Source organism: Protopterus annectens, chromosome 11.part0 (assembly GCF_019279795.1).
Source record: "Protopterus annectens isolate FY-2018-M chromosome 11.part0, PAN1.0, whole genome shotgun sequence".
Classification (NCBI taxonomy): domain Eukaryota; kingdom Metazoa; phylum Chordata; order Ceratodontiformes; family Protopteridae; genus Protopterus; species Protopterus annectens.
In genome coordinates this window covers 1054351770-1054367823 of record NC_056745.1, presented here as the reverse complement: position 1 = coordinate 1054367823, position 16054 = coordinate 1054351770, and the positions used below count along the sequence as shown (strand labels likewise).

The 16054-nt window shown below is 41.8% G+C and overlaps 1 protein-coding gene across 1 annotated transcript in view; it reads left to right on the top strand.

The window, feature by feature from the left end:
* Nucleotides 1-16054, top strand: part of LOC122815022 (leucine-rich repeat serine/threonine-protein kinase 2-like) — a 2570681-nt gene that overhangs the window by 1363221 nt on the left and 1191406 nt on the right. Inside the window, 1 exon segment of the mRNA XM_044087274.1 lies at nt 1551-1769. Within this exon segment, the coding sequence (XP_043943209.1) occupies nt 1551-1769 (219 nt within the window).

Below are 16054 nucleotides of genomic sequence, written 5' to 3'. Positions count from 1 at the left end.
TGTATATTCATTTAGCAGTATTTGCATGTCCCCCAGACTGAGACTGACAATGATCAGAACTAATAGGTGTTCCACCCCAGCAAACAATTTCAAATAATGTTAATAATGTGTTCTTAAGCATTCTTAAACTTTACTAATTTGTTTCTAATGTATGTTTCTGGAGCTTTTCTCCCCAGGCCTCTGTTAGATGCGTCCTCTGTCAGATTGATCCCGTAAACAAATGCAAATATATAAATATTTGCTTTATACTGTCTTCTGAATAATAAATGAAACTCAGATTTTTGTCCAGTTGTGCCTAGTTGCAGCAATGTTTTTGCTATTGCTAGCTCAACCAGTTTCTCACTTTAGAAAGATTCCCTAGTTTATCTATATAATACCTAGCAAACCTCAAAATTGTGGTCTAGCATTTGCTTTAGTTTGTTTTTAGTAAACTGCTTATCATTATGAAGAAAATTTCATTTATTTCTAGAACTAAACATACTTGATCTCCCCAACCAATTTGCCTTTATTCAGCTATCCACCTTGCACAACCTTTTTTTCAAGCCTACTGCCTGCCCTGCACTAGTCAGTCTAATTACACCTTGCACACCAAATTGATCCCTACGATCAGAAGAGAAAAATCTCTTAGCTATCTCAAAACCCACAAGGAAATCAGGTCACTCTCTGTATTCATACTCTTTCTGCGTGTGTGTCTGTCTGTGTATTTGGAATTCACTACCTCTAGCTACCAGGTCTGTGCCTGGCCTAACCCATTTCAAAGCCTCTTTTAAAAAATCATCTCAAAAATACATGCATCTGCTTCTGCATAAAGCCTTACTAATGCTCAGCTCTTCCTCTTCTTCCGCACTAGCTTCATCCTCTTCTTCTGTGACATTTTAGTCTCTCACAGTCTGCAAGATCCTAAGGCTCTTCTAACTCCTTCTCTGTTTCTATACCATATCCTTAAGCTACTGCTTAGGCTGTATTGCTTCTATTCTTTTTAACTTTCTCACCATCTTTCTGCATCACTAACTTTCTGGCTATTATTTTCCTAACTGAAACCAGCATTCTATTTTTCATGTACTATAGCAGTCAATGTCACACATTGCACTAACTACATACTATTTTTTGGGCACTGTTTACATCATGCATGGTGAGAGTGACTATTACTCTCTATAATGTTTTAACTCTGTAGAATTGTCTAGATGTGTAGTATATATTGCAACTTATTTTAACATAGTTTGTTCTTTCAACTTATTTTTGTATAGTATTTCTAATGTCATTTGTTGTTGTATTAGATTATACTGTATATTTGTATTGTACTGTATGTAGAGCTTTTCTCCCCGGGTCTTTGCTGAAAACATGTTCTGTAGACCCAGTCAGACCACCCTGGTAAACAAATGTCAAATAAATAAATAATTATTATTACTAGAAAAGTACAAACAGATTTTGACCTTGGCACTTTCCTTTAAACTGTAGCTATATATCAGTCTGTTGTCTTATGGATGTTTTTGTTATAAAATTGTTTATAAAAGAGAAATGATTGACTGCCATTCTTTGTTTCAAAAAAGGCTCGAGCCTCTTCATCACCTGTCATTTTGGTTGGCACTCATTCAGATGTGTCTGATGAAAAGAATCGTAAGGCATGTATCACTAAAATTACCAGAGAGCTGTTAAACCAGCGAGGCTTTCCAGCAATTCGTGACTATCACTTTGTGAATAGAACTGATGACAACGATTCTTTGGGAAAACTTCGGAAAAAAATAATAAAAGAATGCTTGAATTTTAAGGTAATCCTTCTACATCATACATTTGTTTCACATCCATATCATAAAGCATTTATTTTAGCAAGTAAAGAAAATTCAGTGCTGAAATATCAGAAATGACCCTTTATTTTTTAAAGGAAGGTACTATACTGTAGCTTTGATATTACCAGAATAAAGATGTAGAGGTATTGGTCTGCAATATTGTAGCTGGATTTTCAACTGCTGTAGCCCTGAACAAGTGATGTAACTTTTTTGTTTCCTCAGGGTACATTCAGAAATAAACACTAATATGCTATTTGAAGGTAAATGGCTAGTACTTTGTTTTTTTCTTGTTCTGATTTATGTATTTCTTAGCTCTGAGGCAGCTGAAATCCAGTAAGCAGAAGTAGTAAGAACCACCCAGTTATACTGAGGATTTAGAAAATTGAATGCTTTTTCTACAATAAAGATAAGCAGTCTGTATCAATGCCTTTATATTTGCCCTCATTTCTAGACTCCAAATTGGTATTACTGTGTAATAGTATGCTTATTACAGCTAGCTGTAGATTTAGAATGAGTTACATCAGTTAGCTGAGCAGAGTAGTCCAGTTTTTAGTTGTGATTCTGCCTAACTCAACATGTCAAATAGAAGATCTCAAAAAACACACACACACACACACACACACACACACACACACACACACACACACACACACACACACACACACACACACACACACACATGGAAGCAAAAAATGATAACAGAGTTATCCTTGTAGGCCACATGTTTTTCAGTGGCTAACACCTGGCTCTGCCTTCATTAGTGATATTTTTACCACTGTTGTAGTGTGCGCTAGTGTATTGCTGTGCTTTTATCTACACATTTCTTTAGTTTTTCACTGTTACATTTGTTGTAGTTATTATTGTTGGTTAGTAATTTGTTCTTTAATTTATTTGTTAAGCAATGAAGCCCACTGGACGTTCAGTGCCCTTTCAGAGATGACCTGGGAGCACTGATTAAATTGACTTGGTCATAGTCACACAGTAAGCAAATACAGATGATGGGAGTCAAACATTGTACCCTTAACTACAAGAACCAGATCATTAACAGATCAGAACCTTAATCATCTGTTCTAACTGCCAGACTCGCAACTATGAATAAATCTGTGATCTTCAAGTAATTTGAGTTCTCTTCTCATAAAACTCCCTGCCAAATAGGTATCTGTTCTGTGTAGTTATGTCTAGGCCCACAGCATTTACAAATCATTTGTGAGATATGCAAAACCTTTGACCAAAGAAATTTAATTGGCAGGAAACAGGCTTATTTTGAAGGGCATGATTTTCAAAGATGACTCAGTGCAGCTTGAACCTTCTACTTCTCTAAGCTTCAGGAAATTTGTCTTGAAGACTCCAAGGGCAAAATTCATGGATAAGGATGAATTGGCCAGAAAAAGGTATTCTGTGTATAATCAGTTTCCTGGTAAGTAAGCATCTCCTGCTCCTCCCAAGGAGCCATATAAGAAGAAAGAAGAGTCTTTTAACAATTCAAGAGTGTCCAAGGTGATAGCTGATGTGGTGGAGAACTGTCCTCCTTGATTAGGTAAAAAAGATAAGTTTCTCCTGTCTGTTAGAAGTTGAATTCCCTAGATTGTCTAGACTCATACCTGCTATCTTTTTATCCCTGTGGTCTAGTGGTTAGGATTTGATGCTCTCACCACCACAACCTGTGTCAGGAAATTTCAGTGGATTTTTCCCCTACAAGCAGCTTGAATGTCTTGGACTTGGTACTCACCAACATGGGGGTGGGGGGTGGCTGTGCACTACCTCCTGTGCGTTGCCCTCCCTGGTAAGGTCAGACCATAAATCTGTCTCATTTCAAGTAAAGATCAGACCTGACAGCCACACTGGAGCAAAAAAAAACATTTTCCAAATCAAATTTTAGCCTACTAAGCGAAAGTATACAAAGTTTCATTCTCCCTGCTAACACAGCCAACAATGACTCCTATGCAGAGGAATACACAGATGCCCTGTATAGACATTTAAAAACTGTATAGATTCAGCTGTACCTGACAAGATCGTAACCAGGTCATCCTGAAGAAACAGACCACCCTGGTGGACCACAAGTATAAATAGGTTATATAACAAAAGAAAGAAACCATTGTCCAAGAACAAGGGGGAACTTACTCAGCAGATGAAGAATATCCTCCACAGCTTGAACAAGCAAACTGGATATCTTGTAAAGTCCTTTAAAGCTAATTTTGAGGCTAAATTAGCATCTCTAGCTAAAGACAATTATAAGGCTTTCTTTAGATATGTCCAGAATCTTAAAAAGAATGCTAACTATGTCCTGAACTTATAGTGGATGGTATCACTCACACTGAACCTGAAGGAATTGCCAACCTGATGGCAGATAGATTTGGCACAAATTTCACCCCCTCTCCCCACATGACATACCCCATAGCATCCATGTCACCAGTCCTCTACCTAGCATCTCCAAAGAGCAGGGCACATCTGCCTTCTCCAAGGACAAAAACAATGCCTGCATGGAACTAGATAACATCCCAGTCTGCTTACTAAACAATCTAGAACAAGACCTAGGAGAACCTCTTGGCACGCTCTTCAACCATAGCCTGAGCACTGTCTTTGTTCCAGCAGAGTGGAGAACAGCAAAGTAATCCCTTGTACAAAGGGAGTCCTATCAGCCGACCCTGGGAACTATAGACCCATAAGCCTAACCAGCCTTATCTGCAAGGTCATGGAAAGAATCATCATGGACCTTATCAACAAGGACATAGGTGACCTCCAAACTCTGGACCCGGCTCAGTTTGGCTTCGTTAAGGGCAGATCTTGCTTATTAAACCTGGTGGATTTCTTCAAGAATGTCACCAAAGCCCTGAATGAGGGCAAAGCAGTGCATACCGCCTATCTTGACTTAGTCAAGGCTTTTGACACATTCCCCCACTCAGGTATTATTATCAACCAGGAGAGCTGAAATTAGTGAAGTTTTAATAGGTATCAAAATGTTTTTGAGGAAGATTTGAAATATTTCTTGGTAACAATGGATTTAACAGTGGTGTTGACGTTTGCCAAAGGAAAAGTACTTTTAATCTCCCTCGTCACCTGATCTTGATCACTTTTGAGGCCCTGTTTGAGCAAGAAGTGAGAAACTGCCTCTTGAAAACAAAATGTGAGAATGTTAACTTAAAACCTGATGAGAGGGCGGTCTTACAGGAGCAGAGTACTAACCCTAATATAAGAGTAATGAAACCGGACAGAGGTGGTGGTGTGGTCATTATGGACCACTGGAACTATGCAGTTAGAATTTTGGGTATTTTGAATAGTCACTCAAGGTATACCTAAGTGAGAAATGAGGTTGCTGCTGCTTATAGGAAGATTGATTTTATACTATAGTAATAACCCACACCTGGATGTGGGTAATGCTGTATTTACCCACGGTTGGTGTGGTTTGGTCATGAGGGCGAAGCCCGAGTGGCCAAACAAAGACAACCGTGGGTAAATCCAGCATTACCCACACCCAGAAGTGGATTTTTGCTATTATACAATAACATTATTTAAGAAAAAAAAAATTACTTTTCTTTAATAATGGCATTGTATAATGCCTCCTTGCTGCCGTTCCGCAGCTGTCTGGTATTTTACGGCAGTTCTGATGTATTGTGCATGCGTATACTTACGCAGTGCATCAGAACTGTGGGCAAAAGCAACGGAGAAAGCAAGACCTCCATTGCTTTTTACAACCTGTCTCTCTATGTTTAACGAGTTTAACGTAGCGAAACAGCCTAAAGAGAATCTCTGTTGCTTTTTTAAAGCTGTCTCACTATGCTAAACCCATCTAACATAGTGAGACAGTTTTGAAAAAAGCAACGGAGAAAGCAAGGTCTCCGTTGCTTTTTAAAGTGTTTCGCTATGTTAAATGGGTTTAACATAGCGAGATAGCTTTAAAAAAATCAACAGAGATGCTCCATTGCTTTTTTTAAAGCTGCCTCGCTATGTTAAACTTGTTTAACATAGCGAGACAGGTTGTAAAAAGCAACGGAGATCTTGCGTTCTCCATTGCTGTAAACAAAAAAAAAAAAAAAAAAGAGTTATACAAATGGAAAAAGTCCGGGCGACCGGACCTTTTTCCATTATTATAACTCTGATTTTAAACGTGCACGCCGACCAATCAGCATGCACGTTTTGGAATATTAATGAGGGGTTGTTGTATAATGGAGGATAATTAACAGCAGGGTATTGTTAATAAGAAATTGTATAACTTTTTATATACCCAAACCTTTTATCCCATCAATGTTTGGTATACCTAAAACACATAAAATGTACTTGATGCACCACTCTGACCCATAGTGTCCTAAGCAGGTTCTAAAACTCATGATTTAGCTGCGTTTGTTTCAAGAAGGTAAAATCTATACTGGGTTCTCGCAGTCATATACTAATTGATTCATGGGATTATTTATCCAAGATTAAAAATGAATTCTACCAACCATATTATTTGATGGCCACTATAGATGTGCAAGATTTATTTTTTTGTAATTCCACATTCCATTGGTTTGGACTGGGTAAACGGATATATTAACTCGTAGTGACTTCCTGAATACCAGCAAATTAAAACTAATTGGTGAATGCCTGGAAATGATTCTTAAGAATAATTTATGTATTCCAAAGGGGAACTGTACAAACAAATGAGTGGAATTGCAAAGGGTGCCGCCTGTGCTCCACTCTTTGCTAATACTGTCCTACTGTATTGGGAGGAAAATTTTGTTTTTAATTCCATTATAAAAATATGTGTTATTTATGCTTTTTGGATGATATTTTTTGTTATTTGGAAAGGATCGTTTGGTGAATTACAAAAGTTTGTAAAATACATTAATTCCACCACTCAGTTCGTGAAATTTACACATAACATCTATGAGGAAAAAATTCATTATTTAGATGTAGAACTTATTAAGGATGTGGTAAATCATACATTTAGATCAAGGCTTTACAGAAAGGAAAACTTTTCAAACTCCTATAATTTGGAAAAGGGTTTTAAAGGTACTAACTACTCTAAACAGAACACTAGTATCACCCCAAATGAAAAAAAGGGGGGGCATAACTACAGTATGTCAATAATATTAAGGTACAGTCAAGATACTATTGATATCCAAAATATCCTAAGGAAGTACTGGGACCTTTTTTTCTAAAATGACCAATAACCCCAAAGTCTTCTCCGAGCCACTAAATTTTGTGTACTGTAGGGGGCGGAATATTAAGAACATCTTGGAGAATGAACTTGGAACTAACACCAATAGCTTACAGGGGCGGCCTTAGGTCAACTGGTGCCCTAGGCAAAAGGGCACCATGGCACCCCCCACCACACCATCCAGTGCCCCCATCCTGGTCTACCTACACCAAATAAATACTGGAAAAGTGCCCCTACTAAAGCGGCGCCCTAGGCAGCCACCTAGTTGGCCTATGCCTAAGGCCGCCTATGTCGAGATATATATATATATATATATATATATATATATATATATATGTAGAGAGAGAGAGAGAGCACAAGCAGCTAATTTGAAGTTGCCTACCTTAGGTATGGACGTTCGAGCAAATAAATATTACAATTGTAACTCTAAAGGGTGGTTTATTTAGCCCTTTGCCAGATGTGGTGGGCATATTATGTAGGCAAGACCAAGACAACTTTAAAATCAAGGGTGTATGAACAGTCTTATGAAGTGAAGAAAGATAAAGAAACTAATGCATTGTGGAAACATTGTCAGAGTTGTGTAGGTACATTTTTCAAGTTTTGGGTTCTTGAACAGTTAGATGTTAACCCTAGAGGAGGGTAATGGAAGACCCTCCTCGAGTACCGTGAAATGCAGTGGCAGTTGTGCCTGAAGGCCAATATACCACCTGGTCTTGATGGGCATCTTTCCCTTGGTTCACTCCTAAAACTATGAGCTGCAAAACTATAAAAAAAAGTTTTTTGTAAATTTTTTTGGAAAGTGGCTTTTTAGGGAATTGATGTGAACAGGAGCATTACTTTTGGTTAATTATTTAGATAAAAAGCATAGAACAACTATTTATAAATTAACAAAAGTGAGAAATTGGAACTAGTCCACTGTGTGGGAATAAATAACAACACTACTCTAAATATTTTAACTTTACATCTGTATTTAATAAGAAATAATGGTGTATTACTTTAAAACAGTAAAAACACTATCCTTTAGGTTGATGAAATTCTGGTAACTATCATGAATTTTAGTGGGTTATCCATTGTTTTTAATAGTGTATTTTTTATTTGTAAAAGGATGAGAACAGTTTTTGAAATTTGTTTTGTTTTTAATGTAGTTATTGAAGGAAATGGCATTGTACATATGCTAATCAATGGACCACGGTTTTAGTTTTTATAAATCAGGTTTTAAAAGTCATTTTTTTTATTATGATGAAGTCCGCAAGGTGGAAAGCGCTCAGTAAATTGATTTGATTGAATATTTTGCTGTGTTCTATTTCCTGGTGAGAGGCCTTTACTGAGACATTTTTTTTGGTTGAAATATTAGAAAAAGGGCTAAAACAGGCAAATGATTGGTGCCAGAGCCATGGACTAACACTAAACACAAAAAAGTACATCATTATCCCCTTTGGCTTAGAAGTAGCCCCTGCAAATTACATTATAGACAGCACCCCCTAAGCTCAAACACAGTGCTGAGAGACTTGGGAACACAGGTTGATAGCAATCTAAACTTTGATCACCATGTGTCTACAGTGGTAAGGAAAGCCTTCTATGTTGCACATCTCATAAGTAAGGGCATTGCATCCAAGGCTAAGGGTCTTATAACTCCTGTATACTCAACCCTCATCAGACCACTAAGTGAGTACAGTGTTCCCTTTTCCATGTACCTCACCAGATACCTGTAGCAACTGGAGAGACCACAGAGGTTTCTAACCAAGAAAATCCAGGGCCTCCAAAGCATGACCTACACAGTAAGGCTGAAAGCACTGTCTCTGTACTCTGTATCCTACAGGCTGCTGAAAGGTGACCTGTGCCTGGCCTACAGAGCAATCTCTGACCCTGCTTTAATGGAAATGCTGCATGCCCACAAACCAAATGGGACAAGAGTCACTCACCCCAGGGCCCTCAGCCTAGCCTGTGACATAAACAGAACATGTTGGAGAGCCAGATATGTCTCCCAGAGATTGCCACTCCTCTGGAGTAAACTCCCACTTCACATGAAGCAGAGCTGCTCAATATCCCTACTTAAGAGCAACCATGGCAATAGGATGGGAGACCTTAAATTCACCACAAGAGTGGCACCTATGTCCCTCATGGACAGAGGCATTCAGTTCTGATCATAGATTCACTCTGCTATTGATGACCATCTAACTGTGGTCAACTATGGAACAAGGGTATTACATGGCTAGGCTTGTAAAGACCCTAGAGCCATTAACCTAATAACCTCCTAGGAACGTATGAACCTATGGATTTGTTTCCACACATTACTCTAACTTTGTATGAAGATTATGTGAACCTTTCAAAGGCCAGGTACCAGACTCAAGTTAGTACAGATTTCTTCTCATTTCCCTCTGGTACTAGAGTAAGCTGGAATAGTTCTTTGTTAGCTACCTTTGTTCCTGCCTTATTATCAGCCCAAGTAGTGGCACCAGGTCCCTCAATGCCATTGAGTAGCTTACAGGCACTTAAACCAACACAGACAGATTTTACTCAGCTGACATCACTGTTAGAGTTGATGTGATCACCGTCAGGTGTTTTTGTGCTAAATGTCTCCTTGGAACCAGTTGTTGGAGTTGACATGTTGACTTCAAAGAAGCACCTTGCACCTTTTCATAAATCAGTCTTTTTGGTCTTCAGGTGTTCCTCCCAAAGCGCTGGAGTGCTGTTGTCAGTGTCCAGGAACATTCAAGCATTGAAGGTTAGTGCCACCCCATTGATGCAAATGTTGCTGATTTTTTTTTTTGCATTAGTATTGCTTGGGATCAGTTCCACTTCTTTGGTACTGATGTCTTCAGCACAAGTCAAAATATTGATGTTGGTGAAAATGGCTGCACACTGATCAACAGAATAACTTCAGCTCTCCCAGTGTAAAAAAACAAACTGAAAGACAAGGGTTAGAAACTCTCTCACTTTTAGTATATTCAGCTACACTGCCTGGATGCCAGCAAAGAAGAAACTAAGAGAGCCTGATAGGTAATAAACTAGAAAAGGTGAACATAAAACTGATTGGGAAGAATCCTGCAGCTGTTCAGCAAAAATCAGTTGTTCTGTAGTCCTATCTCGCCTTCATTCTTACATATGGGTTCGGAGCTGATCCTCGGCTTTGACTCGGCCTTTTTGCAAGCTCATAATCTTCTAGTTGGCTCATGGCTAGGTAGGTATCCCATGGTGCACCAGTACTATCCCCAGATCTCATTTGCCACGTCAACGAGTTTGGATGTGCTTCTTTTTGGCCGTGGCTAAGTCTAACACATTTTACTAAATTGTTTTTGCTATTTTGTGCAATTTTCAGCTTTAGATAGATTGATATAACATTTACGAGTGTCGTTTCCTATAGTTTAGCCATTTACAGTATTTTTTTTCCTGTTTAGATAATTATTGTTAAGAACTGGTTGGCCTTGTTGTTCTCATTGGTATCCTGTGTGCCAGTTAGTTTCTTTCTGGGCGTTTTGCCCTTAGTGTTATTTTTTCTCTAGTAGTTCAGACATCGGTAATTTAATATTTAGTGTCCTAGGCGAGTTTGCTCTTAATTTCACTTGTGTGTTTAGTATTCTGTACAGCTTAGCTAGTTTTTTGCAGAGTAGTCCGCATAGGTTTTGCCGTATTTGCCTTAGCTGATCAGGGTTTCTGACCTTTCAACCCTTATCTCTTATAAGGCTTAGTTGTTATAGAGAGACTCTTTCTGCTGTGTGTGTGTGAATTACTAAATTTATTTCTGACCTCTATCCACTTCTATGTCCGTTTTAGTTAGAGGACCTAGGTTTCCCCCTTCTCTTTCTACCCAGGGCTAGACCTGTTTGAGTTAGAGGACCTAGTCCTCGTGGCTGTGTGATTGCTGGTGCGTTAAGGGCTAGGCCCATTTAGGTTAGAGGACCTAGTCCTCTCTCTGTGTGTTTGTGTCTCTTTGGCTTCATCTTCAGTGAGATGTCTAAGGAGGTTAAAGATCATAAACCCCCTGGGTTTAAAAAGTGTATGAAATGCTCGCAGAAGATGTCCATTACCGATGGCCAAAGTAACTGTATGTACTGTCTCAGGGCCATCCATTTACAAGAAATGCGTCTATTCTGTCACTCATTTAGTGCCAGGGTATTGCAGGAGAGAAAGAATAAACTGATACTAAAAGGTCTCCTTAAGCCCTCTTTTGAGGAAGACCTGGCCAGCTCGTCTTCCTCTTCTAAATTACGATTCCATGAAAGACAAGTCAAAACCTTCTAAGAGGCATTCCCCAGCACCGGCTGGTGCATCAGGACCACCTCCCAAAATTTCCAAACCTGACAAGTCTTCTTCCTCCTCGGCTCCACTGAGTTCAGAACCGATCGAGAATAATCTACTATGGCTACAGTGTTGGCACCAGGCAGTTCGGAGCTGACCACTGATAGACATCGGAGCCGGTCTACAGATCCTTTGCCGGTCTCCCCTACACTAAGGTCTTCTATACTACAGAGGTCCAGGTCTCCCACACTGTCTTCCAGATCTTCCAGGAGCTTATTGGAAGAAGATGTGGAGAGAGTAGTGCTGTGACTACTGAAGTCATCTGCCTTACTGAAAATGCTGTTGGCTCTGACCCAGTCGGTTCTGGAGCCACTTGAGTCCATTATCCCTTGTGTGATTCCTCCTCCGAGCCGTGCTGGGCTTTCGGAGCCGGAGTGCTCGGTACCATTGGTGGAACCCTCAGTTCCAGCTCCCTCTGAGGTTGACTCGGAGCAGAGTTCCGTTCCTACACCTTCAGTGCCATTTGTGGTGTTTAGTTGATGGAGCTCCCCAGTCGACCCCAACAGGGACGCCTGGAACCGGACCTCTTCAGTTCCGAACCTTCCTCTCGGTTCATCGGCTAGGGTGAGCTCAGATCCTACATCTATCTCGGAACCAATGGCTCTGGAGCCGATAGTGTCTTCTGTCTCCTCAGAGCAGGAGAGGTCTTCTGAGCCAGAGAGGTCAGCCTTCGAGATGATGAGGAGCATGCTGTACCGATCAGCAGCTCCACCCAGGAGTACCGACACTCTTCCCCCTCGGGTACCTACTTCCGACTCAGCACCTACTCCCTCTCTGGACAGCAGAGACCTGCAGCCTCAGGAGCCTTCGGCTGGTGGCCCCCACTCTTCCGAGACCTCCCCAGAATACCCTTCCAAGGAGCCCCCATGGAAGAGGACATGCAACAGAAAACATGTAGACTCCCAGCATGAGTCTCTTACCTCCAACACTGACCTCGAGGAGTCAGAAGGGTCCCCAAGTTGTCCACTGATGATGTCTCTTTCATTGACATCTTAGAGATCCTTAAGCAGAGGTGCAGCTGGCCCACTGTTACCCCTTCTGATGAGGAGTCTGTGTACCTGAAGGCTTTCAGGTCTCAACCTTCAGCCTCTTGAGTGTCTCCACTCTTTGACGAACTGTTAGAGCTTGTTAGTCGGAAGGTGTGGGAGACTCCTGATGCCGTGGAGAAAGTCCCCAGGAGACCTAATACGTTTCTATCAGCCCCAAGGAGATGGAGAAGGAATTTTTGTCAAAGGGTGTTCCCATAGATGCCATGGTGGTGGCAGCGGCCACTAAGAAGGAACTAGCGGAGACTTCTTCTTCTGTCCGTCCACCAAATAAGGAGTCCCGAATGATGGACAGATACGGGAAGCGTATCTTTTCATCAGCGGCATTCACTCTCAGATTGCTGAACTACATAACATACTTTACAAGATTTCAGAGAGGTCTCCTTAAGGAGTTAGGAGAGACTCTACAAGGTACATCCACTGAAGGAGTCCCTGATAAGGTGTTTGCTCAGTTGTCCACCTTAAATTCCATTGTTAACTCATCCTTGAGGCTGATCTCTTATGCAGCTGATGGAGCAAGCAGGGCAGCGGGTTCAGGAGTCTCCCTAAGGAGGCACTCCTGGATGCGCTTGTGTAATTTTGTGGAGCTGTTCAAGTCTACTTTTACCAATGCCCCCTTTGACATTTCTTCATTGTTTGGACCTAAGGTAAAGGACACACTCACCCGGTGCAAGCAAGAAGGGAAAACACTCTCTGCCGTGGGAGTATGTTTTACCGTCCCCTCTAGACCATATCCCAAGGGTCAGAGAGGTGGTAAAATGTAGTTCAAGAAGTCCCAGAGGTTTTTTCCAGGATGCACAGGGTGACTCCTTCAGAGGCAGAGAAGGAGGAGCAAATGGTAGACGCCCTAGAGGCAGGGGCGGACCGCAAAACCAGGGAGGTTGTGATTCGTTTCTGGGCTGGCCCTACCAGCGCTCCTGATGTGGGGCCCGACTGTGCTTTTCTGGAGCTGGTCGGGGTTCGCATTTCTTTGTATCCGGAAGAATGGCTAAGTATCACTCGAGACAGATGGGTGCAAAGAATTGTCACCAGAGGTTACTCCATACCCTTTTCTTTTTCACCTCATATCCCCAAGAGGATCCCAAATGTTCCACCCAATCACAGGGATCAAGCAACTGTAGACGTGAACAAGTTGCTCGCAAACAGAGTCATCCAAACCGTACTCGCAGACCAAGTAGCATTCGGAACTTACTCCGGATTCTTTTTAGTGCCAAAACGTACAGGAGACTCGAGGCCCATCTTGGGCCTCAGCAAATTAAATGAATCTGTAAAGAAGGACAAGTTCCGGATGGTGACACTGCAGTCTATACTCCCTGTATTAGGAAAAGACACTTGCTTGTGCTCAATATACCTCCAAGACGCGTACTACCATATAAAATGGACAGAGCGTCGAGGAGTCATCTACGCTTCCAGGTGGGAGCCAGTCACTACCAGTTTCGGGCACTGCCCTTTGGTCTCACCACAGCCATCAGGGTGTTCACCAAGTGTATGGCAGTAGTGACAGCTCACCTGAGATGTCTAGGATTCCAGGTGTTTCCGTATCTGGACGACTGGCTCCTGACTGCCCCCACCAGGCATCTACTTCTTCAGACCAGAGACGGCACTATTCAACTTTGTGCTCAGTTGGGGATTACTGTAAATTGGGTAAAATCTGCCTTATCGACCTCTCAGTTTGTGATTTTTACAGGCGCATAAATAGAAACAGTAGCCATGTTGGCTTGTCTTCCAGTAGAAAGGGCACAGAATCTTGTACAACAAATTCACCATCTTTTCCCTCTCCGAAAAGTCAAGGCAAAGACTATTCTGAAACTTCTAGGGACCATGGCTTCCACCATACTACTAGTACCTTTAGCCAGACTACACATGCAGATTCTTCAGTGGCTTCTGTCATCCCAGTGGTCATCCAACAACTGCCCCTAAATCACCACATTCTGTTAACAGAGCCTTGCAAGAAGGAACTCAGTTGGTGGATCCAACCCAACCAGTTAACTACAGGCACTCCATTCCTCCCTCGCCAACCCATTGCCACTGTGACCACGGATGCCTCACAGATATGGTGGGGAGGGGCATTATCTAGGTAGGACTGCCCAAGGCCCATGGCAAGATCACAAGGCCCACCTGCATATCAATGTTCTAAAGATGATGGCAGTGCTCCTGGCGTTGCAAGCACTTCATGACTTTCTTCCTCTTGGGGCGATTGCAGTACAATCAGACAACATGTCGGTAGTATGGTATCTCAACAAACAAGGCGGAAACAGATCATACCCACTCTGTTGAGAGGCCATTCAGGTTTGGAAATGGGCGATATCTTCCTAGCTCTTTCTTGTGGTGACGCACATCCCGGAGACAACCAACGTGATAGCCGACAAACTCAGCTGGGCAATCTTGATGAGTGGTCTCTGAAGCAGGAAATAGCGAAAAAGATTTTCCGCAGATGGAGACAGCCTTGCTGCGATCTTTTTTCCAGCCCAGTCAACTCCAAATACAGCAGCTATTTCTCCCTCATCTCCCCTCTGGGGGGAGTCACCGAGAGACGCACTTGTTCACGATTGGCCCCTGGGTCTCCTTTATGCTTTCCCGCCCTTTCATCTCCTATCCAAGGTTATTCAGAAAGTGAAACTGTTGGGAAGCAAATTGATCCTCATCACTCCTTGCTGGCCTCATCAGGTTTGGTTCCCCTTTCTCAAGCCTCACCTATTAGACGATCCATGGACTGTGGACCCAGTGCCAGATCTATTGACGCACATGTCATGCTCTCTTCATCCCAGCCTACACACCCTCAGTTTGACAGCTTGGCTGCTCCAGTTCCATCCTTAGTCAGGCTTCATGATTTTTCACCCTCTGTGACCCATATTTTTACATCTTCTCATAAACCCTCCACTAGAAAGTTATACACCAGCAAATGGAGAAGGTTTTCTGTCTGGGCTGAGGAAAGGAATGTTGACCCTTATACTGCTGGAATTCTTGTCTGAACTTTTTCACCAGGGCACTGTGGCTGCCACAATTATGGTTCAGTTGGCAGCAATTTCAAGTTTCCATTTGGGTCAACAGGATTCCAATCTGATGTCACACAGGTTGTGCAAGACCTTCCATAAAGGTACCACTTTGTTGAGACCTCCCTTTCAGGAACCGGTTGCTTCATGGGATTTGAACTTTGTTAATCACATCTGCTAGAAGAGTTTCAGAGTTACAAGCACTGTCTGTCAAACCCCCTTATTTGATATTTCACAAAGACAGTGTCTCTTCATACTAATCCATCCTTTGTCCTCAAGGTGTGCTCCCATAACAACTTGAACCAATCTGTAGAGCTTCAGGTGGTCTTCTCTAATCATTCCAACGCAGCAGAATACATATTTCATCAGTTGGACATTCACAGACAATTACGGTTTTATTTACACCGAACCAAGGAATTCAGGAAGTCAGACCAATTATTTGCTTCCTTCTCCGACCCTCTCTAATTGGATCTCAAGTTGTATATCCTACATTTATTCTTCTGATGGTAAACCTTTACTTTTCAAAATTAAGGCTCATTCCACGAGATCTCACTCTACTTCTGCAGCCTTTCAAGCCAAGGTCCCAATTGATAATATCTGTGCACCAGCAACATGGGCTACCCCTCACACATTTATTACTCATTACAAATTGGATTTGACCTGTAGGGGTAGAGCATCCTTTGGTTCCACAGTACTCAGGAGTATTTTTCCGTGAGCCACCCAAGAGTAAGGTGCTAGAGACGCTGTCCCATATGTAAGAATGAAGGTGAGATAGGACTACAGAACATAAAGAAG